The sequence below is a fragment of the Silurus aristotelis genome (genome assembly GCF_946808225.1).
Source record: "Silurus aristotelis genome assembly, chromosome: 5".
NCBI lineage: Eukaryota > Metazoa > Chordata > Actinopteri > Siluriformes > Siluridae > Silurus > Silurus aristotelis.
Genome location: NC_139578.1, coordinates 28,400,657 through 28,428,180, shown reverse-complemented (window position 1 = coordinate 28,428,180; position 27,524 = coordinate 28,400,657). Strand labels below are relative to the sequence as shown.

Below are 27,524 nucleotides of genomic sequence, written 5' to 3'. Positions count from 1 at the left end.
AGCAAATACATATGAATTTTATTCCAGACCATAAAACTATGCAGCTCATTTGCTGGTTCAGTGTTGAGCACAATTGGGGTTTACCTTCGGGACATTTAGCATAACTATACTGCATTCAGCTGTAGACTGTACACGTGGAGGTTAATTAAACACGAAAACGCTACAAAATCGTTATTTATGCAGGCACGATTGATGATTTGGCGATACTACAAGTACGCAAGTAAAAGTAACACTGTTCATACAAATTAGAATGTTTATTTATTTAAAAAAAAAAAAAGGTAATCGGCAAAAAAAACCGTTTTTAGTATTTATATTAGAAAAGAAATTATTCTTAACATCACAATCAAGGCAACTTCATGGTCTTCTGAAAATAAAAACAGGCAAACAGTTCAAATTTGCACATGAAACTGGTGACAATGACATAAATCCACATTTGGCAGTATGTAAAGTGAATATGGACACAATAATGCTCTACATATAAACAGTGAACACCTTCACCACACAGAACAGCAACAACACTACAGAGCAGAGGTGTGTATCAGGAACAAAAATATCCAGATGTTTTTACTTTTTAATTGTGGGGCATGAAAAAATTGTTCAGAATTCCTTCAGAAAACTGTCGGGATTGTTCAAGCTTTATATAGCACCGGACAGAATTGTTGGATATCCCTCAGGAATTGGCAAGATTGATCAGAAGTTCTGGAACGGGAGGATTGAACAAAACTAATTCAAGATTAGTCAGGATTGGTCAAACTTTCTACAGGAATTAGCAGGTCAATCAAACTTTCTAAAGGGTTGGCCATATTTTCTACAGGAATAGGCTGGATTGGTTAAAACTTCCTACAGGAATAGACTGGATTGGACAAAGGTTCTAAAGGAATTAGCAGGATTGGTCAAAATACATAGTAACTGGGCAAGATTGTTGAGAAAGCTTTAAGAAAAAGGGCAGGATTGGTCAAACTTTCTACAGAAATTAGCAGTATTGGTCAAAATTCTAAAGGACTGGTCAAACTTTCTTCAGAAACTGGCAATATTGGTTAAACTTTCTACAGGAATAGGCTGGATTGGTCAAATGTTTTATTGGAATTAGCAGGATTTGTCAAATGATTTAAAAGATTGTTGAGAAAGCCTTCAGAAAAGTGGCAGGATTGGTCAAACTTTCTAAAAGATTTGCCAGGACTGTTTGAACCTCCTTCAGGCAGAACTGATCTAAGTTACTAACGGATAAAGATTTCTAAAGAACTTCTTCAGGAGTGAACATGATTGGTCAGAACTTCTTCAGGAATGGGCACGATTGGTGAAACTAATACAGACATTGGCAGGATTGATGTCAGTTGGATGTAATTTTATCAGATTGATGGGATGAAAAAACAGAGCTGCCATATTTCCACTCTAAAGTTTTTAGAGTGGAAAAAGTTTTTAAAGTTTTACTTTAAATCAGCAGTTAGACAGAACAAATATATATCATTATGCAAAAAAAAAGAAAAAAAAAAAAAAAAAAAAAAAAAAAGGACATTTGCAGTTTCTAGATAAAACAACCCAGAAATGTGGAATAAACTTTTTCTAGCGGTGGTATCTTCATCTTAGAGCCGGTACTACTGTGATATGCAGGTGCAGATCTTTTTTTATTATTTAATTGTACGTTCATAAAAGACAGACTATTATATGTTGAAGAAGTATGCACAAATCTGTCAGCATCACACACTTTCCTCAGGATTAGGATGCAGTCGGTCGCTGACAAACAGAGATGAACGTGGCTGACATAGTTGTTGCCATGTATAACTCAGGTTTAAGAACCACTGGCAGGTCAAATAAAAGTCCCAACAAATTAAATCACATAAAAAAAAAAAAAAACACAGGTTGATGAGAAGTCCCTGTTTTGTGCTGAAAACTGGTTCAACATCCAAAAAAAGGAACAGAAGATTCCTTCCAGTTTGTTCCAACAGGTTAATAGAGATTTGATTCAATGTTACAGCACAATTTGTCCAGTGCTCCTACAAACAGCATGCAATCTTTGTGCAATTTGGAGTGTGTCAGTCACCAGTGAAGAAAATTTTTTTTTGATTCAAGTGCTTCTTTATTCCAGCAGATGGCAGTGCAGTGTCAGGGAGTGCATGAACAAGCAAAATAAGAAATGTGTAATTTGTGTGCCATTATTTGTAATGCAGTGAAAAGCATTCAAAATGAAAAACAGTAATATGAGGGAAATATTGTGCACTCTATTTCCATTACTGCCCAGGAAATAGGAACAAAAAAACAAAACAAGCATACATATATTGTTTCGAAACTCATCTCTGTTGTATGAAATACACAGTAATACATCAAAGCAAATCAACCCTGCCTAATTATTAGTAAAGGACATTCTATCAGATTCCTAAAACACACTGCCACTACTAACAATTTTCCAATTAATTACTCAATAATGATTCTTTTTTTTAAATAATAGTCTGGGACATACACATTTTATGATAACACAAAATCTTTATAAGTATAAAAGAATAAAATAGATTTCTCTGGAGATTCTCCAGATAAAATCATAGCCCAAATGATGTACTTTTTTTCTTTCTGTGAACTTGTTTGATAATTTTACTGGTTATTTTACAAATATTTCCTGCTGCATTGAGAAAAATCCCAGTCACAAAAACAGATCCTGCAGGTTGACTCAAGTGGCAATGGCAGCAATAGGTGTAAATTTACGTTCGATTTACTAATTCAATTCAATTCGTTTTTATTTTCATAAAAAAATGTCATTATAGAATATACAAATGTAGTACATACTTATGTCACTATGTGATGAAACTTTTAGTCTTCCACTAATGAAGCAAACAATTCAATAACAATAACATGTACATAAAACAAAACATGGCCATGAGTATTGAAAACATCTGGTGTGTAGGAACAATGGATGTCCGAGATTAGAGGTCAACCGATTCATCTGGTCAACCGGTGGTTGTTTGCTGAAACTATCGGCTATCAACAAAAATCAATACCGATAGTTTTTCCGGCTTGAGTTCTATACTGTAGCGGCTGTGAAGAATCATTGATGCCTCGCACCGACTGATCTCAGACTGCACGCTGCACGGAGAGTGCTACGTTATATTTATTTCTCGTTTATTAATTAAATATTTATTTTTATGAAATAATATATTAATATTCATTTCATTTTTATGATTTAGCCCTTTCTTTTGTAATAATGTTCAGTACTATTTTACATGGAGTGTTATGCCTTTTTTTTTTTTTTTTTGCCAGCATCCATTTAAAAAAACTATCATTTAATTAATCGATTATTTGCAATTGCAGTCCAATCTAGCTATCGGTATCAGTAAAATCTACATCTACCTGAGACACTACCCCTATTCAAATATGGCGTTTAGGAGGCTAGATAACAGGGTCTTGATTAATCGAATGTGTATGAATTAGTATGAATTACAATAATGGATCTTCAAAAAGTCTTCTCTTTTCTATTTGTTGGTTGCTATTCAACTGGGATCTCAGTTTTGGTGCATATGCTTCACACCACAAATCTATCTATCGGCATGGAGAATGTGCGAGTGTGTTTGCGGCTGCATTAGGAGGTGGAGCTTGATTGGAAACTTTTCTTGACAACCGAAACTCTTTCCTCTAGCACCTGAGTGCCACTGCTTGACTTTGCGAACCGAGGCACATCTTGCTGTGACAACGAAAGCGCACTCGAAGTTTTTCCTGGAGCCATGACCCCTCCAATTTCCCCTTGAGCTTGCATACTTTGACTTCTGCTAGTGATGGAGATTGGGGAGCTCTGCATAACATGCACAGGTTCTGTGCTTTCTAGTTGTCTGCTCTCTACATACTGAACGTTAGTAGAAACAGCGCCCTGAGCCTCAGGGTGACCTGAGATCCCATTTACCACTCTGCCTCCAAAACCCTGGTCTACCAATACTCTGGTGTTTGATTGCTGCAGCCCCAGCCTGGGAAGGGTCTTCTGGGCAGCGATTGACATGTTAGTATGCCCTTCCTGAACAAGGACCACGTTGCTTTCCTGAACACCCAGCACTGCACCGGAAGCCAGAAACATTGTGGGATGTTGCCGATTCTCCACTAGGTACATAGGGGCTGATGAAAGGTAGACAGTAGGCTGCTGGACGAGCAGAGTTTGGCCTGAAGTGGCTGCTGATGTGGTTTTGCCACTGCTAATTTTCTCTCCATAACTTGAAGTTGTAATTTGGGTGGTCGAAGACGAGCTGGATGCGGAAACAGAGGTCGCCTCACTGTGGATACCAGAAGCAGCAGCAGCAGCAGCAGCAGCAGCAGCAGCAGCACCATCCACTTTGATGCCAACTTGTGAACTGGATGAGATTATTTTGGAAGGTGTAGAAGTGGAGCTGAAATCCAGTTCAATGGCTGAGCCACAGGAAATCTCTGCAAGCCTTCTGAACTGAGGCCCCAGGTCATTGAGGAAATCCAGATTGTTTTCCTCCTGCATAAAGATGCTCAAGTCCTCTAAAGAACCTGTGACTGAGTTGCAGGTCTCATAGCTAGATATGAGCAGGAGGTCTTGACTAGCTTCCTGCATCACCATCTCCTGTGTTTTCTGCAAAAAACATACAGAACATCAGAACTCAACACTGTTAATTCCAACAAGATTAATTAATATAATATATGTTGTCATTCTGTATTAAGATATATTTGTTCTCCATTAGGCTGTAAAAAAAACTAACCCTTCCGTAGTAGTTGCCTAAATAAGTCTCGGACAGAGCCATGCCTTCAAAGCTGCTTGTTGTAAAAATTCCTGCATGTTCTCCAAAACCATTTTTTTGTTTTTTCATATACTCATCATATTTACTAAACCACTGGCTGTTCATGTATTCTTCATAAGATTCCCATCCATATTTTCTCCAGTCTTCATGTGCTCCCAATCCAGTTGTCAATTGCCCACCGCCGCCACCACCATCTACATCCACACGTGGCTTCGACAGCAGTACTAGATTCTGAGAAAACCATGAGATAGAACAGTTAACCATGTTGGTAGAATCTTATGCAATATAACTGTAGAGATTTGCACCAATGAAAGTCAAACATAAGATTTCCCACAGAATGCAAAAATGGACCTCACAAAATTATTGGCACCTTGTCAAAATGCAAATAATAATTGCTTTTCAAGCATTTGATGCTCCTGTAATTTGTATTTCAACACACCCGCAACCAGTTCAAATGGAGAAAAGATGACAACCTTTGTGTTGTGTGTGTCACACTGAGCATTGAAAATTAAAAGAAGTGTTAGTGGAAAAAAACAGAACTTATGTGAATAAAAACACAATCCTTCTGGGAGAACATACTGTGGACAGATAAGACAACAGTATAGCATTCTGGTAAAGGACATCAGCACTCTTTCCAGAAAAAAAATAAAGAGGTTATGGGTCTTCCAGCAGGACAATGAGCCGAAACACACTTCGAAAAGCACTCGGAAATGGTTACAAACAAAGTGCTGGAGAGTTCTGAAATGGCCAGCCATGAGTCTGAATCCCATAGAACACCTGGGGAGAGATCTCAAAGCACACAGCAGCTGGGAGAAGGCATCCTTCACATCTAAATGAGCTGGAGCAGTTTGCAAAAGAAGAGTGGTCCACAATTGCAGTAGAGAGGAGTAATAAACTCATTCATAGTTACAGGAAGCGATTTGACCCAAAGGGGGTGCTACCAAATATTAAGGGTGCCAATAATTTTGTTCAGTGTTTTTTTCTGATTTCTCTGTGGAATTGTATCAGATTTGACTTTTCTTCTCTGTTTTGTTGTTGTTGTTCCAATGCAAAAAAATTTTAAAATTAACATGTGAGTACCAGTGGCATTTTCTGGGAGAATTGCAAGGGTGCTGATATTTTTGGCCATAACGGTACACGTACAACGTCCAACTCTGAGTTCCCTCAGGAACATATTAGGGCACTTTGAGTGCATTATTATTATTATTATTATTATTATTATTATTATTATTATTATTATTATTATTATTATTATTAATCTTGAAAACTTACAACAATGCCAGCGGTATAAAAAAAAAAAAAAGCATCTAAAGTTAGCACAATGCATTAAAACGCTAAGGAATCCATGGTGCTAGCATTAGCCTCTAACCAGGAAGTACTATGCTAGTGACATGGATTCTTTAGCTTTTAAGATGTTGTCTCGAAAGCAAGAAATTCTGACAATTCCACTTATCAAGGGAGTGAATGAATGAAGGATATTAAAGTTTGCTGACACAAGTAGAACCGTTAAGAAGATCACATATATAAATATATATTTCAATTATCCTCATGTACCCTGAATCTGAACTTCTTGCCAAAACGTGAGCAAAGCATGGTCATGTGGTTGGGGCTAAAAATGGTCTATCATAGCCTGGGAAGTAGTGATTAATGTTGTGAAATCTCATATCCGCTATTCAAAAGTTCCTTCCTCTTTTCAAAAGATTTTTTTTGCGAATTCAAAAGGCAACATCTCAGTGCTAAGCAGCCATTAAATGTTTAGTTTTTACTTCTTTACAAGAAAAAAAATAGGGCAAATACCAAAATGGCTTCTAATTTACTTTGATTGTGCCATATAACATAATGGAGCTGCTCTACCAAGTGTCCTCATAAATATCATAGAAAAGCATTTGTTATTCAGTCCCAGATACACGGTTTTAACTGAAACTTGCTGTCTCATGCATGCATGCTCATTACAGAGGAAAATTGCAACCATTTTCCATTATCACATTGTAGTTTACTATACAGACAGCACTTGCAGCAAAGAAAGTAATGTTGCTACCGCTCAGCAGGTGCTCAAAAACCCCTTGAGGAGTGTCTGCGTAGTTCCTTTGAATAGACTAGTGTTTGAATCGGAAAGCATTCCTGCTTCACACCCTGTGTTCCCAGAACAAGCCTGATATCAAGCATAAAGCAGAACACACACACTACCTTATCCTCTCCCTGGCCTTCAGTGTGATAGGTGATGAGTTGCTGTTTTTGTTCAAACGGAAAGGCCTGGAAGTGTCCAAAACCTGCAGCTCCTCCACACTCGCACAACAGCAAAATCAACGGAATCACTGCAAACATATTGAACAATTGTTTTAACAGCAAAACAGAAAAAACATACATCTCCCTTCCCATTACTCTCATATAACATTAGGGCTGCAACTTCCATTAGCTTTTTATAGCATGTCTACTACAACAGTACTTACTGTACTTGCTTACGAAACTTACTGAGGCTTTACTATGCTCAAATGCTTGTTTTGGATGTTTGTATATTTCATTTACGCATATCGTTTCATTATTAAACAAATTTAAATTAATTATATTCTAGATGCTTATATCAGCACAGCTAAACAAAATGTCTTTTTACGCATGGTTGTCAATTTGCCGTCTGCAGTTATTATAAAAACAATACAAATGTTGATTTACACAATTTACACCTTGCATACTCGAATGCTTCTTTTGTTTTACAGAAAGAAACAACATGAAATAATTTGTTTAAAGCAGAAATCCTTCATACACTCCTCAACAAGCAGCCACTATAAGCTTTTAAATGTCAAAGTTAAAGAGATTTAAACTCAATAACTGGCTTTTGCATTTTTTTTTAAAGTACACTTTTATACATAAATACCCTGAACTATAATCACACTCTTGATATCACCCAAATGAGGATGGGTTCCCTTTTAAATCTGGTTCCTCTCAAGGTTTCTTCCTCATAACATCTAAGGGAGATTTTCCTTGCCACAGTCACCATGGCTGCTCATCAGGGATAAATACACATCGTTCACCTTAACTGTTAAATTCTGTAAAGCTGCTTTGGGACAATGTCTGTTGTGAAAAGTGCTATAGAGATAAACTTAACTTGACTTGACTATCTGTACATCTCTGCTTTAGTTGCTTGTTTTTTTTTCATTTGATTTTTTTACTCTATTGCCTGTCCCTTCAATTTTGATTATGGAGGTCTCTGGTGTGACCTGCCTCTTTTTTCTCAGATGGACTTTACTTATATTTATGCCCACCCTCCAAGTACGCTATACATCCAGAGCGAGAAAAAGAGCTCACTCTGGATCTCTCATATTCAAGCCATCTCCTTTTTGAACTTTTTGGCCGGTGCTACATATCACCGAACACCAGGAGAGCCAGGCACAAGAAAGGTTTTTACCCAGGAAGTCTACCTCAGCAGTTAAATTCTCTCCTTATTGCACAATAAAATATGTGCAATACCACAGTTTATTGATTGTATTTTTTTCACGTTTGAATTTTTTTCAATTATTTGTGTGTTGTTGTTGTCCCCAGAACAAATTCCTTGTATGTGCAAACACTCAGCAATAAAGCTTTTTCTGATTCTGATGACTGGATTTAAATGGACCAGACTTTGTTTGGATCAGACTCAGCAAATAGCTTAAAAAAAAAAGATTAGAGGTCAGCCGATTTATCGGTTTTGCTAATTAACAGGCACCGATAGTTAATTACTGAAACTACCTGTACTACATACCTGTAGTTTTTCCGGGAAGCGTCCGATGCTGGGGTGGCTATGAAGGTCCGCTGTCATTACGAGAGCGGCCTCTAGAGGCGAATCACTAAAGTCAAGTCAAGTTAAGTCAAGTTTATTTGTATAGCGCTTTTCACAACAGACATTGTCTCAAAGCAGCTTTACAGAAAACAACAGTGAAGGTGAATGGTGTGCGTTTGTCCCTGATGAGCAAGCCGTGGCGACTGTGGCAAGGAAAAACTCCCTTAGATGATATGAGGAAGAAACCTTGAGAGGAACCAGACTCAAAAGGGGAACCCATCCTCATATGGGTGACATCAAGAGTTTGATCATAAATCTTTCAACAATACAGAACGATTTGTGATCATCATAGATGCCAAGTGCTGTTTGTTTTTACACGCAAGACTGTGCGTTATGATAATGAATAATTTAGATATATTAACATATATATTTATTTACTCATTAATCTAATTGATATTTAAATGTTTTTTTTATTTAGTGCATTTTCATTATTTGGTACTGTTTTTTATTTTGTATTTTTGTAATAAAGTTCAAAACTATTTTACATGGACTGTTATGTTTATTATTATTATTTTTTTTAATCCCGTGTCAATTTTATCCATCAGTTGATTAATTGTTTATCGACAAGTACAATCCAACCTAGCTATCGGTATCGCCCAAATCCACTTTCAACTATCGGTTGACCTCTAAGGGAGAACGCTGAGGAGCATGAAAATGGCTAAGGTAATGCTACTCACACAAGAGAAGCAGGATTCCTAACAGCAATGCCAGAACTCCACCAGCTCCCAGTACAGAACTGTTGCTGGTCTGTCTTGCAGCTTGGCACACTTGTGCTTCAGTGCATGTACACACAGCTACCTGAAGTTTTTGAACCCCACAGGACTTTCCCTGCTGGTCTTCCACATCCAGTCCAACTGTGTAGTATCCTGGCCACAGGATCTCCTGGCTACGCAAAATGACCGTCGTTTCTGAAAAAATATTTCATTATTTATTAGAAACACAAAGAAAAATTTTGTGGTGTTCAGTTTAGCTTTGACGTGGTGTTAAGTGTGTTAAACTTAACCGTTCAGACGCTCGACACTCCAGTTCTCTTTTGTGCTTTGGGAAACCACTTTGAATTCAAATGGTTCTGCATTGGGGTATTTATCCCCATCTGTAGCTGTGACATACACTACGCTGTTGCCATAACACAGCTTTTCGACTGAGCTCGTCAGAACGGGACAGTGGTCGTTGAAATCCTGCACCTGAATTGCAAGAGTTCCAGTCGCAGTTTTGGGTGAAAAATCTATGAAAAGGTTTGAGACATTACAATATTTAGGACATTATATACAGTGAGGAAAATAAGTATTTGAACACCCTGCTATTTTGCAAGTTCTTCCACTTAGAAATCATGGAGGGGTCTGAAATTGTCATCGTAGGTGCATGTCCACTGTGAGAGACATAATCTAAAAAAAAAATCCAGAAATCACAATATATGATTTTTAAACTATTTATTTGTATGATACAGCTGCAAATAAGTATTTGAACACCTGTCTATCAGCTAGAATTCTGACCCTCAAAGACCTGTTAGTCTGCCTTTAAAATGTCCACCTCCACTACATTTATTATCCTAAATTAGATGCACCTGTTTGAGGTCGTTAGCTGCATAAAGACACCTGTCCACCCCATACAATCAGTAAGAATCCAACTACTAACATGGCCAGGACCAAAGAGCTGTCCAAAGACACTAGAGACAAAATTGTACACCTCCACAAGGCTGGAAAGGGCTACGGGGAAATTGCCAAGCAGCTTGGTGAAAAAAGGTCCACTGTTGGAGCAATCATTAGAAAATGGAAGAAGCTAAACATGACTGTCAATCTCCCTCGGACTGGGGCTCCATGCAAGATCTCACTTCGTGGGGTCTCAATGATCCTATGGAAGGTGAGAAATCAGCCCAGAACTACACGGGAGGAGCTGGTCAATGACCTGAAAAGAGCTGGGACCACCGTTTCCAAGGTTACTGTTGGTAATACACTAAGATGTCATGGTTTGAAATCATGCATGGCACAGAAGGTTCCTCTGCTTAAACCAGCACATGTCCAGGCATGTCTTAAGTTTGCCAATGACCATTTGGATGATCCAGAGGAGTCATGGAAGAAAGTCATGTGGTCAGATGAGACCAAAATAGAACTTTTGGGTCATAATTTCACTAAACGTGTTTGGAGGAAGAAGAATGATGAGTACCATCCCAAGAACACCATCCCTACTGTGAAGCATGGGGGTGGTAGCATCATGCTTTGGGGGTGGTTTTCTGCACATGGGACAGGGCGACTGCACTGTATTAAGGAGAGGATGACCGGGGCCATGTATTGCGAGATTTTGGGGAACAACCTCCTTCCCTCAGTTAGAGCATTGAAGATGGGTCGAGGCTGAGTCTTCCAACATGACAATGACCTGAAGCACACAGCCAGGATAACCAAGGAGTGGCTCTGTAAGAAGGATATCAAGGTTCTGGCGTGGCCTAGCCAGTCTCCAGACCTAAACCCAATAGAGAATCTTTGGAAGGAGCTCAAACTCCGTGTTTCTCAGCGACAGGCCAGAAACCTGACTGATCTAGAGAAGATCTGTGTGGAGGAGTGGGCCAAAATCCCTCCTGCAGTGTGTGCAAACCTGGTGAAAAACTACAGGAAACGTTTGACCTCTGTAATTGCAAACAAAGGCTCCTGTACCAAATATTAACATTGACTTTCTCAGGTGTTCAAATACTTATTTGCAGCTGTATCATACAAATAAATAGTAAAAAAAATCATATATTGTGATTTCTGGATTTTTTTTTTAGATTATGTCTCTCACAGTGGACATGCACCTACGATGACAATTTCAAACCCCTCCATGATTTCTAAGTGGGAGAACTTGCAAAATAGCAGGGTGTTCAAATACTTATTTTCCTCACTGTATCTCAAAAAACTACTACAAATAAGCACTGAATCTATAAATCTGATTTTATACAAGAGAAACATTATGTACTGCTAAAGCCTTTTTATTGGCACATATACATGCACAACTGAAAAAACAGCCGTGTGGCTTTTTTCGTCATCGGCTTCCCAACTTACCTTTAGTAATGCATATGATTTTGGCGTAGTATGTTCCATTGACCAGGAACTTTGACTCATGGTCTGGATATTTGTTGAGCCTGATCTCAGCAGTATGTTCATTAATGTTCACCCAGTTGTCTACATCTTCTCCTTTTATATACCTACAACAAATAAGTAATTAAAAAAACACCATAGTAGAAATGTGGCCAAAGATACAGTATACTTCACCTAGATGTTTACACCTTATTTCCTATAATAGTACAAATTGAAGTGTTTTACAAACCCAATTCCAAAACATTTGAGAGCAAATTTTATAAATCCATATTCTATTTACAATAAAACAAACAAAAGAACAGAAATGTTTAAACTGAGAATATATGCCATTTTAAGTCATTTAATGGCTGCAAAATGTCTCAAAAAGTTGAGACAGGACCATGTTTACCACTGTGTAGCATCACGTCTTCTGTCCGTATACATCTAAGTACTGAGGACACCAGTTTTTGGGAGAGGAATGTAGTCCCATATGTGTCTGATACAGGATTCTAGCTGATCAACAGTTCTGGGTATCCTTTGTTGTGTTTTTCATTTCATGATGCACCAAATGTTTTCAAATGGTGAAAGGCCTTGACTGCAGGCAGAAAGTTCAGTACTTAAACTCTCCTACTACGAAGTCATGCTATTGTAATATGCAGATAATATTGTCTATAAGATACTCTATTTAATTATTAATTAATAATGAATATACACATATTATGCCATCAAATTGAAAATACCCTTCTTTTTTCCTTAAAATGGTCCACATTCTCAGTTTTGCGGCTGCAGATAGAAGAGGTGGTGAAGGTAGAGGAGTTCAGGTACCTGGGGTCAACAGTGCAAAATAATAGAGAGTGTGTTAAAGAAGTGAAGAAAAGATGGCAGGCAGGGTGGAGTGGGTGGAGAAGAGTGATAGCAGGAGTAATTTGTAATAGAAGAGTATCTGCAAGAGTAAAAGGGAAAGTTTATAGGACTGTGGTGAGACCTGCGATGTTGTATGGATTAGAGACAGTGGCATTGAGTAAAAGACAGGAGGTGGAGCTGGAGGTAGCAGAGTTGAAGATGTTGAGGTTTTTGTTGGGAGTGACGACGATGGACAGGATTAGAAATGAGTTTATTAGAGGGACAGCGCATGTAGGACTTTTTGGAGACAAGGTCAGAAAGGCGAGATTGAGATGGTTCGGACATGTGCAGAGGAGGGACATGGGGTATATCAGTAGGAGAATGCTGAGGATGGAGACACCAGGAAGGAGGAAAAGAGGAAGGCCAAGGAGGAGGTTTATGGATGTGGTGAGGGAAGACATGCAGGTAGTTGGTTTGAAAGAGGCAGATGTAGAGGACAGAGTAGTGTAGAGACGGATGATCCGCTGTGGCGACCCCTAATGGGAGCAGCCGAAAGAAGAAGAAGAATTTAATAATTTTATGTTTCCTATGTTCTATTGTTAATATAATATGGGTTTATGACATTTGCAGATCATGAAATTCTGTATATTGTTACATTTTACACTAAATTTTTTTGTGTTTATTGGTTACATGACCACTGTATACTACAGATAACGTACAATCATTTAATACATATTATCTACACTTCCTTCATGTTCTATTTCGGTGTTAAACATGTGAGTGTGAGGCGACTGCAAAATTTAGCACCGCTTAGAAATTCCGGGTTTATGTGATTCAACATGAAACAGAAAGAATATTTCTTTCCACAAAGCTGTTGGAATAAATTATTTAAAATGTAAACCACTATTATCGGAAACATTTTCTAACTCGCTCCTCACACCTGTTATTAATTAAATATTAATGAATTCTATTTTTTTCCATAGCCACTGTTTGGAAAAATGATTCGAAACATTTTTTAATTGTACATTAGTGTGTGAATGTGTGTGTGTGCACTGTGTCCTGCTGACCTGAATGGTAATTTATCCAAGAATAGGCTTCTTTTAGAATAAAGTGTTTTCTAGAACTTAAGGAGTTAATTTTAACCCTTACTGTGCTCCTGATATTCTACTGAGATAAGAAAGAGAAACGACCAAACACTTTCAAATCTGGAAATCTGAGTTGATGTTACCTGACGTTAGTGGCGGTTAACAGTGTATCACTGTCTGTGGCTGTGTAGGTGGTGATGACCTTCCTCAGTTCAATTGTGGTGCGATCTTCAGAGATGGAGACAACTTTGACAGCGGGGTGGAAGTGAGGGGCTTCAGGAATGTTCACCACATTGATCTTAATGGGGTAGGTCTTGGGTTTGTCAATCACCACTGATTTGTGATAAGCTGCCTTGTTGCTGACAACCACTGCCAGATTGACCTCTTTCAGCTGCTCATAGTCCAGCTCCTTTAATAAATAGAACAATAAGAAAGAAATCAGGAAATCAGTATAGAAGCCGTAGGTATTGATAAAGAATTTGAATAATATGGTCATGAATAAAGAGGTTGATATGAATAAAAAGTAGGAAGATTTTGCTTTTTTTGACTTTACTCATATGCATTTAAAATATAATACTCTGGCATTATTCAAATCCATCTATACTTTGGTCAATTCTGAAGTGCAAAAGTGTGCATTTGAAAAGAAAAATCATGGTGAAACTGATTATTTTTCAAGGCTGTCATGCAGAATTTTTAGCATTTTGGACATTTTCTTTCCAGTCTATTGGGAATTAAATGTTGACCAATATGTACTACTTTACTGAAACCCTGCACATTAGACTTATTCAGGAAAACAGAACATCGTACTGCCCACTTACATCATCATTTGCACTGCCTCACTTTACATAACCTGCACAAACTGTATAGTCAAAGTCTTTAGATTTATTTATTATTTAGTTTTCCTTGTTTTTATTTATTTATTTATTTATTTATTTATTTATTTATTTATTTATTTATTTATTTATTTATTTTCTATATTTTATACCACCAGCACAACATGACAGATTGAGATTTTGATTAAAGTACAGAGATGTTTTTTTTAGTTCTAAGCAATTTTCTGCATTTGCCATTTTAATTCTAAAATGTTTAGCTAACATTAATATGACAGGAATTGATAATACCAGCTAAAAACTTGTTTACTAAAAGTAGAAATTACCATAAATATAGAGCCTTGGCACCCTTAAGGAAAAGGCAAGAAGTTGGTAATATTTTCAGTTAATGTTTTTACATTTTTACAATCATAATTTTTATAAAAGTTAAATTAGCTTTGTGACCGAGTCTTGAATTAACTTTGCAACCTGTTTTATTAAATCGGATGGGTTGAGTCCGAATGATTACAATATATAGGTTTGTAAATAACATCAACGTAATTCTAAAAATATTATATAAATAGCAAAAAAGTGTTATAATTATTACAGGTTATTATTATAATTTTTTTTGTTTCAAGCATTGACAAATTTGTAATCTAAACAGTAAATGGCTACCTCTATATGCCAGTGGTAAAATGAAATAAATTTGGAATGATCAGCCATTATAATTCAGATTGATTAAACCTGGACCGAGTCATACAGCGGCTTTACGGAAATCTGAATTTAAATTCCAATCCCCAATAAGGAATTCAAAGATAAAGGATGTGAGAAAAAAACAAAACAAATCGAGTCACATAAGACAATGGTATATATGATCAGCAAAGTAATAGCTCAGTGGTTAAGATGTTGGTTTTCTGGCCAAAAATGTCAGAAGTTCAAATCCCAGAATCACCATGCTCCCATTGCTGGGCCCTTAAGCAAAGCCCTTAACTCTCAACTGCTCAGTTAAGTCGCTCTGGATAGAAGCGCCTGCCAAATGCCATAAATGTAAATGTAAATATAATAAATAAGAGAATTATAAGTCACTCTGGACAAAGGGCGTCTCCCAAATGCCATAAATGTAAGAGTAAAATATGGAAAAATACACGAACGTAGAAACGCAAAGACAAACACTGCTAAGTGTGTTTAAAAAAAAAAAAGACGAATCTGTTTGGAATAAAAGAGTGTCTGAAGAATGATTGTTTCTAATACATTTGTTTGCCTGCTTACCTTAGTGACTAATAGGATGCCCTCATTAGTTTTGGAGTCAGTGGTGATGTTGAAGTAACCGGCTTCATTTCCTGAGACGATGGTGTACACGGCCTCCCAGTTTTCCGTGTGGATCAGATCCATGTCTATGGCCTTAATCCGGACGGCTTCCACATAAATGGTGTTCTCCTCCACGCTACTCTCGTACTGCAAAAAGAGTCAGAAAAGGTGTTTAGCTACGAAGATTATTTTATGTTTTGCTAGCATAATGATTGGTAACCTTGTGTTAAGATTTAGCCTAGGTATTCCTAGATTTTTTTTTACTACAAACTGCAAACAATAGCAATTCACTGCAATTTTAGACAAATAACAAATGAAGGCACAGAAAAACACTTACATAGCTTTTCTCTAATACAGGGACATTGTCATTAACATCGAGAATGCTTATGGTCACAGTCCCTGTTCCAGTCAGTGGTTTGTTTTTCATATCTGAAGTTTCTCCGTTCATGTCTGTCCCTCTGATGATCAGTCTGTATGTGTCTTGTGTCTGCACAGGGAAAAAATGATTTGAAATAACCATACACAATAAATATTAACAATATAGACAATTTTGAAGACTGAACTGTACCAAAGGAGTACTCAATCAAATACTGCATTGATATGTAGTAGATCAGTAGAAGGTTTTATAAAACTCTGAGGCACTTTGAACACTGTGAAAACCCTCTCCAGATGTTGAAAGTGGAAGAGATTTTGACAAACCTTTAGGGTGGTTACACATTAATACAACAGAGCATGGATTACTCCAGCTGAATGACAATTTTTTTCCCCCCAAAGATTGTTGAAAACTTTCCAGATGTACCATTAACATTTTGAGGAGGTGGGAGCTTAGTGGTGAAGGTTTAGACTTTAGATCTGAAGGTCATCAGGTCCAATCCCAACCACACCGGCTGCCACTCCTGGACCCCTGTGGGCCCTTACCTTACAGCTGTGGATAAGGGTGTCTGCCAAATGGCATACATTTTTGGGTGTACACAAACACAACATATGACAAATTCTGCCTGAGCACTGAGCCCAAGAGGTTTTCAAGAATTTTTCTTTCAATCTTAGCAAATTTTAAAGCCACGATAATCGTGGTCTTTCGGAAATACCAATTCTTCAAATTTATAAATTAGCACCCTTAGCACCCTTTCTTTCCCACAAACGTAAGCACCTCGCTAGACACCACTTGACCCAGGTTATTTAAGGTAAAGGTAAATTGACTCCATGTTTTTAGTGGTATAATATATATATATATATATATATATATATATATATATATATATATATATATATATATATATATATATATATATAGCTAATCCACAGCTACATCTTCATCAGGGGTGCCAATATTTCTGAAGCTGACTGTAGCAAGCCCTTTATAGAACTGATTTACTAATTTAGAACAGAAACTCTATCTCACATCACTTTCCTTAAACACGATCCAGTTTCTGTAATATTTTGCTTTCAGCATGACTTATGACACATGACTGCAATCCTCTGTAATATCTGTCGTGATTAACGCACTCACCTCTCGATCCAGAGTGTTCATTCGGACTCTGATTTCGCCAGTTGACTTCTCGATTTGGAACATCATCTTTCCAGGCGGCTGTTGCTGTAAAACTTCGTAGGCGATTTGTGAATTAGGTGTGTCCGGCTCGTCCGCATCGATGGCTGTGATGACAATTATGTGGGTGCCTGGGAGAACGAATGATTACAAGCTGATGCCATATATTTACTAGGGAATATGTGAGCTATAGAGCATTTCCCTTTTTCCAAAGAAAATGATGCAACCCCAATTCCAAAAAGTTGGAATACTGTTTAAAATGTACATAATAAACAAAATGCGATGATTTACAAATCTTATAAACCTATATTCCATTTTAAATAAAACAAATAAATTCATGACATTAAAATGTTTTAAAACCTATTTAACTCATACAAAAAAAAAAAAATATCTTCAAATTGCTGTGGTATAAAGGTTTGCCAATATGATGAAACCGGTCAAATACGGTGAACCTGCTTCATGTCTGCTTTATGCTTCATGTCAGAAAGCACTGTTACAACAGAAAATCTAAAAAATCCATGTACCTTTCTCACTTAGCTCATTGACAGAACCAACCACCTGAACGTTAAACACAGGGGAGCAGTCGTTCTGGTCCAGAACTATGATTTTCAAGTCGAGATCTCTTTCAGCAAGTGATCCATTTGCCCATCGAGCTCTCCCTTTGAGCTAAACACACACACACACACACACACACACACACACACACACACACACACACACACACACACACACACACACACACACACACAAACAAAGCATAGCATTTGCAAGAGAAAAAAAAAACAACTAATATCATTTAAAAGGACACGTTTACACCATTAATAACAATCTATTTAGTGGATTTAAGGTTGCACAGTGTCTGGGTAAAAGTGCACAAGAATTATATTGCACATACGTAGATGCTTATAGAACTCTACTTATACAGTGGGGTGAAAAAAGTATTTAGTCAGCCACCAATTGTGCAAGTTCTCCCATTTAAAAAGATGAGAGAGGCCTGTAATTTTCATTATAGGTAAACTTCAACTATGAGAGACAAAATAAGAAAAAAAAAACAAATCCAGAAAAATCACATTGTCTGATTTTTAAAGATTTTATTTTTAAAGAAAGTATTTGCTTAATAACAAAAGTTCAACTTAATACTTTGTTATACCCTTTGTTGGCAATGACAGAGATCAAACATTTTCTGTAAGTCTCCACAAGGTTTTTACACACTGTTGCTGGTATTGGTGGTAATTTCTTCCAAACACAAAAAGTTCTATTTTGGTTTCATCTGACCATATAACATTCTCCCAATCCTCTTCTGGACCATCCAAATGCTCTCTCGCAAAATTAGATATATATAATTTGTGTTTTCTAGTGGTAAGTGAGAGGAATGATAGAGGAATAAAGACTTATGTTGCATTCAAGAAATATTTCACATATTTGATGACGGTAAGCTCAACGTTTTGTCAGCAGCCGCATTGCAAACAATAACAGCTGAAGTATGAGCAATAAATAATTATATGGCTGATACTCCTAACGTAATCACAGTTTATGATCAGAACAGGCCTCAGCCTACTGCCGGAATGAACAATGTGGCAGGTATTAAAATATTTATATCAATATTCAAATATATAAATAATTATATAAATATTTATTATCGACTCCTTATTGTTTGCAGTCTGTTTCACTGCTCATGTGAATATAATGGGTTTTTAAATTACAATTTTAAAGTCTCTGCCTCACACTTTTAGCGCATTTTTTTATTATCTAACTTGAAAACATAAACAAAAACGCCAAGAAACCAGAGTTAGCGCAGTGTCACTGTGGTTAAGTACCACGTTCTGGAAATAAATTTAGTTTTGCGCATGCGCGAAAACACTAAAGAATCTATAGTGCTAGCATTAGCCGCTAACCAGGAAATGGATTGCTGCTAACGTTAGCGCTATGGATTCTTTTTGGATTCTTTACACACACACACACACACACACACACACACACACACACACACACACACACACACACACACACACACATCTGTATCCCAAAAATGGGCTCGAACAAATGTAAACTATTTCATTACATTTTTAAACTAATTTAATTGTATTTTATCAATTTATTTTGTGCTAATTTAATTAATGACTCAAATCAATGAATATAATAAGTTTACTGCATTCATTCAATTGATTCTATTTCATTTTTATTCAATATTATAAAATATTCTTTTAGATCTTTTTTTAATTAAGCATTTAAAAATGTAAACGATCACAAAGGTCAATAATAAACTGTGTTAATAAAAAGGAAATTTAAAGGAATTTTATGTTTTGCATTTCTTCCCCCCAACCGTACCGAAATTAACCTGAACCGCGACTTAAAAAAACACCAAGGTACACACCAAACCGTGAATTTTGTGTACCCTAATAAACAGAACCCTGATATTGTTACAAAAAACTGAAATATTCACAGGTGATGTTGCTCACATCCATACAGAGAATGTACTCACTTCATAACTAGAGGCTTTCTCTCTGTCCAAGATGCCATTGATCTTGACAAAGCCGTTCTTTCTGCCTACGGTGAATAATCCTTCTTCCGCTGCAGGTCCTAGTAGAATATAATCAATATTCGTCCTGATCTCATTATCCGAACGGATCTGAAAACAAACACATGCATTTTCAAATATTAATAAGTGAGACGTTATTTAACTGTTAACCGTTTGCAACTGTTAAAGCATTTTACTGACATGCTGTTCTTTCATAGGTCAGGGGGTATTAATTATTTATCATTATCTATAGCAACCAAAGTGCACACAGCTTTATATTTGCATCCTTACTACAATACATTACAAAAACGAATATTTGTTCGCTGAGTACACTTTCTGCCAGGGGGAAAGCTTCAGGACAGAGGTGTATCCATTTTGTGGTTTTTCTATAACATGATCAGCTGCATTTTCTTGTCTTATTTAATTCATATGAGAGGACAAAAGAGAATCTAGTAATGCAGAGATTGCTTATGGGCTTTATAACATAAAGTAAAGATCATAGCAGGTACTAACTCGCTCTTTGGGCGTTCTGTGTCATCAAAAGTAATTAGAAGTGGATTAAAGAAAATCTTTTAATGCATTCAAAATTGTTAGCAAATTATTGCGGTAAAAAGACAATGAATCTTGAGGTTAGTGAGGAAAATCAACTCTCAATCATGGCCCAAGCCATGCTTCCACCAAGCACCACCAGAATCTTGGGTGATCACAAAGTTAGACAATTGTATAGGATGTCTTTGGATGGGTTGGAGACGAAGATCTTGAGTGGGCTGCTATAGAGCTCTGTCCTCACCCCTATTGAGCACCTTGGGATGAATTGGAATGCTGACTGCACCCCAGGCCTCCTCACCCTACCTGACTTTGAATGCATTAACGTTACTAACTTTACTAACTCCCTTGTGGCTATAGGAGCACAAATCTCTACAAGCCCACTCCAAAATCTAGTAGAACATCTTCCCAGAGGATCGGAGGATAGTTTTAACAGCAAATGTGGACTAAAGGTGGAATCTGAAATTTAAAGCACATATGATTCTTATAGTCAGGTGTCCACAAACCTTTTTCCCATATAGTACATTATTATAAAGACAATGCCTTTCTACTGAATTGTTTTGTTTGCACATGTGTACTTCATGTAGTTCTGTATGTAGGTCCTAGTGAGATTTGTGTTATCGAGTGTACATTCGTGTTGTCGTAATGTTAGTGTTAAGATGATTCTCACACTGGTTCACACACATTCCTTTGTCTGTTCAGTGTCTATAGAATATTTACGATGTTAGTATGTAAGGTATACAGGGAGTCTTTATCTGGCCTCACACATCTCAGGCTAGTATATCCTCTTATCTTAACAGGAAACAACTTTAGGTCAGGCTTTCTTTCCAATGTGTATATATACGTGTCTGTTGCCTGCAATAAACCGAAGAAGAACATTGCTTCATTCTGTGTGCTGTGTGATTCTTCCCTATTATTATAAGGAACCACGGGCATCGCAGTCCATACGGAAAACCTTTCCAAGAATTAAGTTTCGTTTGGGCATGAAGAAAAATCTAACAGTTCATCACCTTGGTCCTGGAGGAACATTTTTTGTTTTCCTGTATCAACTGTATACGGCTGAAATTAAAATGAAAGCCACTTGACTTGAAAATACTTCGGGTAATTATACATTTGTGCTTCTTAAGAAACTGATTATCTCATTAACGCCATACTGAAGTGTATCAAATGAAATAATAATGGCAAAATGTTTTGCTGTATCCGTTTATAAAACAGTTTTACACTATTAGTGAACGTTACTGGTGAATTTAATTTATCATTGAAGTCTATGAAACTTCTGCCGTCTGAACATGTGTATTGGGGTGAAGGGAGATTTCAGTTTGCAAATTCATAGGCTGTGGATTTCAGGTTTAGGCGTTGTCAAATAACATGTTCTGTTCTACTGGCATGGTGAGCACTTTAATTATTCTATATTAATCAAATTTACCGATAGCAAAACAAGTCTGATATAACTGCAAGTCTACACTTGCCTTTGTGTATTTGTTCTGAAGCTGGCTTACTAACATAAAAGTTTTGGATACGCAGAGTTGTTCTGTACCGAGCCTGAAATTCAACACTTAGTTGCCAAGCTAGCCAAGCTACCTTGACTAGAAATATTGATGAATGGAGTTCTATGAGAATAGGAATGTCTTTGCAGGAAAACGCTGCAATATCTTTTGGTGGACATGGGGGCGCTTTGCGCCTGTGCAACCTGGTCTTAAACGATTACCTTGTGATGTGAAGGTGTTAAATCCAATGTTAACTCTTTGATCCTCTCATTATACACTCTGGTGTTATAACAACCAACTCTGATCCGATGAGAAAAAGCAACTAACTAGATCAGCTTTTTTGTGTCAAATTCGCTATTTTCTTTTTTTTTACCTGCAGGCAAACCGATACAGTTTTGCAAGTATTTGAAGGGAACATTACAAAAACTTTTTATCTTGTTGAACCAAGTAATCCAGTAGTTTGTGAAGAAAATGGTCCATTTAATAGGATTTTTTTGTACGGGAACCCTGCTTAGTCACTTGTTCCGCGTTTTCAGGCCAAACACACAAATACATTCCTGCGAAGAGCGCTAATTTTGTTTTTATACTTACTTAAATCTCAGCATGGCTTCGTCTAATTTGCATTTAGTAACACATTCCACAAAAGGCAAAGCTCACAGAGAGCGTAAAACAAACAAATAATAACTCAACAGTGACAGAGCGCCTCTAAAAGGTAGCGTACTTTAAATCCACCACAATCTTCCAATAATGCAGCTTAGCCCTTCAGATCATCAGCTGCCATGGACACATTAAAAACCATCCTCCTTTTACAAGGAAGAATTGTTTTTAGTTTGCGTTTCAAGGAATGTTCCCTGATCTAATGTGAGTAATTCAAACAAATAAATTATTAACACTCACGTCAAGTCATGTCAAGTTTATTTCTATAGCGTTTTTCACAACAGACATTGTCTCAAAGCAGCTTTACAGAATTTTAAGAGTGAACAATGTGTATTTATCCCTGATAAATGCGACTGTGGCAAGGAAAATCTCCCTTAGATGTTATGAGTAAGAAACCTTGAGAGGAACCAGACTCAAAAGGGGAACCCATCCTCATTTGGGATCACTCAACAACATAATCTGGTATACTGTATATCAATGAAGACCAATTCTATGATTTTTTTATATTGTACAGGTTTGTTTATTAGTACCTGCATTTTTACAAATCCCATATTTTCTCAAGTCCAAACACAGGTCAGGATATCAATAATGATGCCTTCGTACACTGCTGGAGTGTTTTCGTATTTTGTATCAGAAGATATAATCCAGGCTGCGATTGATAACACCAATGAGTACAGCTAAAATAACAGAGCATCCATGAACACCAATATAAAGGAAATAGAGCAAAAGTTTGGAAAATGATCCCAGCCAAAAGGTACACAAACCATCAGAGATATGCAAATAAATGTATGGATATTACCTCATAAAACAAATGGAAAACGCTGCATTCACTGTGGTAAAAGCTGCACCAATGCACTCTGCAGCAAGTGCAATGTCATTGTGCAAGGACTAGACCTGGCTTTGGGAGTATCACAATTAGTGAAAAAATCTGAATAATATATATATATTTTTTTTAGATAAAAATATGACCTGTCCATTTATTAGTATTGCGTGATTTTATTGTATAGCTCTATAGGCTACTGCCATGGGGCTAATTAAGCAGTAGTTCAGACAATCATTTGTTTAGACAGGGAGTGAAATCATTGAAATTCTGCCTGTTGATAGGCCCAATGTGACAATATTACAGTTCCCTAAAAACGTACCAAAATGAAAAAATAAAAACGTGAAAGCCCATTTATTTCTAAATTAAGTTCCTTCTACAACAACATATAAATGGTGAGAACATTCTTTTTCAAGTTTTTTTTTTCTTCCATATTTGGATCTTTGACGGTTAACATACATAAAGAAAGCATATTATTCATCGTTGTAGAAACGCGATCCAAACTGATATGACGCAGTGACAATCTGACAATAAATCACCACAAGTTTCATTCTTAAACCTACCGAGCCTGATATTAATAACACATCAATGTTAAAACTAGTGGTTATTATATAGACATTAAGAACACTATAATTTAAAGCGATTTCTTGTAAGCAAACAGTTTTCAGTGGCTTCAATATCGAAGACGTATAATACGAGTGAATATTCTTGTATATTCGAGCGTATGCCTAGAATCCATAATGGTAAAATCCTTTTACATTTGTTTAAACCTCAGTAAGTGTGCTTTTAAGTTTTTTTACCATTTCATCATTTTGGCATATGGCTGAGCAAGGTTGTTTTTTTAAGGAAACAAAAATAGATAATAAAAATCCCATGAAGTATCTATATACAATAATATTTGGCACAATGCTTTACTTGGCATCAATCATTTGTTATTAATCATTAGTTTGTTTGCATTAATCAACATACTTCCACTGTCAAAGTACAAAAGGATCCTGAAGAACCAGAATTCAACCCACTTGATGTCACAGTTCTCGGTTAAATGCAAATAAAGTGTAAATAAACAGGCCGCTTTATCGTTGTGTTAGCTGTATTGACCGGTTCTAGGTTCTGCATGAATAATAAAAAACACGGAAATGATTGCGTGATTACAGTGTACAGCACTACAGCTTGCCCTACTTTTAACTTTTACTGAGATAGATTGAAGGGGCTTATGGCGTTATTTCAACAACGGGAAATTCCGTGTGGGAAAAGGGTGCACGTTCACTTTTATTATCCTATTAATTACTCTCAAAAGCAGTGAATTATGATTTTTCTAATCTTACTTTGAAAAACAAATGTCTCTCTGTACTTTGCGTCTGTGAGCAAAAAAGGAGGGATATTCAGCTGGATGCCACCCTTTATGTTTTGTCTCAAATATATATATATCAATGTCAAAGACACAACTGACAGCATTGATAATATAGTTTCTTCTTTTCGGCTTCTCCCGTTAGGGGTCGCCACAGCGGATCCTCCGCATGTTTGATTTGGCACATGTTTTACGCTGGATGCCCTTCCTAACGCAACCCTCCCCAATTTATCCGGGCTTGGGACCGGCACTAAGAGTGGCTGGGGATGGTTCCCTGACCGGGAATCGAACCCGGGTCGCAGCGGTGGGAGCGCTGCATCTTAACCACTAGACCACCAGGGGACCTCAGCATTGATAATATAGTTAATCTGTACTTAATACTAATATTATTATATAGTAGTTTTAATATTGTGCCTTTTAAAACCATGTATTTTAAGAATACCAGTGCAGCATGTTTGCCTCTTTGGAAGTACTTTGTAATAACAAAATGTTATCAATGGAATTACTATAAACAACCATAAGTACTCACTTTGGCAATAAATTCATCGTTGGTATAATCCACATTCTCATACAGCTTTCTTGGAGGAATGATCCATTCTCTTTTCTGTCGCCGGAGCGTTCGCTGCTCTCCTTCATCAGCTTCAACCCAGATTACCTATGCATGCACAAGCACAATCACATGTTCACAGTCATATCCATAAACTTAAATCACACTGAACTCGACAAAGTAAAATCCTGGTTCTTAGGAAGCACAGCCAGTTCTACTGATGTGACTAACCAATTAATAACTATTATTATTGACTAATTACAGTAATTATTCTATTAGACTGACTAAGCATTCAATCGACCTTGCACATAAAACGTGACCAAACATGTGCAAACACCCTGAATCTACAATTTTAATGAAAAATACTGCTAAACAACCACAAGGCAGCTTATAAATCTCCATATATAAAGGGATTAAACACTTTATTTTCCCAACATATAATTGCCATTTCTCTGTAAGCAAACATTGCGTCACTACTAACGATGAACTCCTGGTAAGATGTCTACTGTTATGCATGTAACTGTACTTGAAATGCCATCATTTGAAAGCTTTTGATGTATAATATCTTGGTGCACAATTAAATATATGTGGCATTTTAAAAGGATATCTGAACAAAAAAAAGCAACATAAGCATAAAATATTGTGATCATTTTGGCTGCAACCAATAGTTTTGACAGGAGATGCATGATGGGAGGTCTAGGCACAACAAACACACATACACACACACACACACACACACACACACACACACACACACACACACACACACACACACACACACACACACTGTATATCACTAACAATAAAAAATGATACATTTATTTGATTAACCCTTTTGAATTAAATCTATAAATTGAATTTGTGAACGAATTGTTTACAGGTTCGGATGTTAGTGCATAAAGTGCATTAACTAAACAAACAAACAAACAAACAAACAAACGCACAAACGAAAACTGCAAAACTGAAAATACTCAAATAAATAAATAAATAAAGGTAAATAAATAAGTCATGCAATTAAAACCCAAACAAACAAACAAACAAAAGTGCAAATGAAAGGCGCAAAAACAAAACCCCCTACATATTTTAATAAGTATATTTATAATGATTAATGTGTTATAAAATAAATAAAAAAAAAACACATTTTTTATGGTTTCTGGGGAATTCCAACCAAACAGTATCCTCCTCCCCTTCAAAGTAAACTCCCTAAGGCTTTTAACATGACCGCAACATTTCAGCTCTGATACAGAGAAGATCACAGCCCAGATAAGATCACAGCTATCTGTGCTTTTATGGTGTCAGCAAAAAATAAAAAATATCAAAAAGCTACAGTAAGAAGACCCACAACCCCAATCAAACCAGACAGATATGAATAATGAAAAGAACAACAGTTTTTTTGCTCTTCTCTTTTCTTTCCCTCCCCCAGAATCTACTCTTTCATTCTCAGAATCAATACTTACATTAGAACAAAAGCCGGTTATTAAAACACAGAAGATCAGAAAAGTCGCCATTTATTCCACATAAGCAGCAGGGTGTGTGTGTGTGCGTGTGTGTGTGTGTGTGTGTGTGTGTGTGTAACTGTGTTACGAAGCGCAGCTGGAGAGTTCTCTGCTATACTTTGTTTCCTGGGAGTGGGCGGAGCCTGGGGACGGCTTCCTTTTAACGCTATTGGTCACTGCATGAGAGGGCGTTACTCTCTGGGTTTCTCGAAACTCTTCACTGCCCTGTACGCATATTACATGCACAGGATATAGATGATATCACATTACAGCACATAATCCAGCTTGTTGGGGTCAGCCATGATTCAGCACCCTTGGAGCAAAGAGGGTTAAGGGCCTTTCTCAAGGGCCCAAAAGTTGCAAGTGGCATAGAGCTTTTACCGCAGACCTTCAAATCCGTAACCCAGAGCCTTAAACTTTGGGCAAAGCGATTCTAATACTTCAGAAATATTTAATTATTCATTAATTTAATCATTCGTTCATGCACTCATCTTTAGTATATGTTTAAAATATTATAGAATATAGAATATATGGTATATTATATATACTTGTATGTAGTGGATCCGAGGTTGAATTGAAACAAACATATGTCACAATGTGATTTTTTTTTTACTAAAGGGCAACTTACAGCACCTATAAACCCCACATGCATGTCTTTGGGAAGGACTTAGATGCTGAAGTGACTTGGACATACAGCATCAGAGTCCTTGGTTCAATCCTGATGGGTTACTGTCTTTGTGGGATTCCTCCAGGTTCTCAATTTTTCTTCTAGATTCAAATTCTGGTGGATCCGAGGTCAAATTCTGGCCAGCTGACCAAGAAGATAGAAGAAAGAAAAAAACATATTTACAATCGTACTATAATTACAGGGCAACTTACTCTACCTATTTACCCTACATGCATGTTTTTGGGAGCTT

General features: G+C 36.9%; 1 protein-coding gene across 3 annotated transcripts; it reads right to left on the bottom strand.

Moving 5' to 3' along the window:
- Window positions 1–235: 235 nt before the first annotated feature.
- On the bottom strand, window positions 236–26,741 carry dsg2l (desmoglein 2 like). Of its 3 annotated transcripts, none has more exons than XR_014533828.1 (15): window positions 26,569–26,741; window positions 25,094–25,219; window positions 19,671–19,817; window positions 17,713–17,854; window positions 17,153–17,319; window positions 15,980–16,129; window positions 15,604–15,789; window positions 13,669–13,934; window positions 11,583–11,725; window positions 9,554–9,775; window positions 9,228–9,458; window positions 6,924–7,051; window positions 4,698–4,967; window positions 1,159–4,570; window positions 236–909 (listed from the first exon to the last, which is right to left on the bottom strand). XR_014533828.1 is itself a non-coding variant. In XM_083542632.1 (15 exons), the coding sequence occupies exons 1-15, from the start codon at window positions 26,617–26,619 to the stop codon at window positions 3,569–3,571; spliced, it is 3,201 nt and encodes a 1,066-aa protein (XP_083398758.1). In that variant the 5' UTR covers window positions 26,620–26,741; the 3' UTR covers window positions 236–3,568. The 3 variants fall into 3 exon arrangements, 2 of the variants coding, with proteins under 2 accessions (XP_083398758.1, XP_083398757.1); XM_083542632.1 differs by having other exon boundaries at window positions 236–4,268; window positions 4,299–4,570; XM_083542631.1 differs by having other exon boundaries at window positions 236–4,570.
- Between the last annotated feature and the right edge of the window lie 783 nt (window positions 26,742–27,524).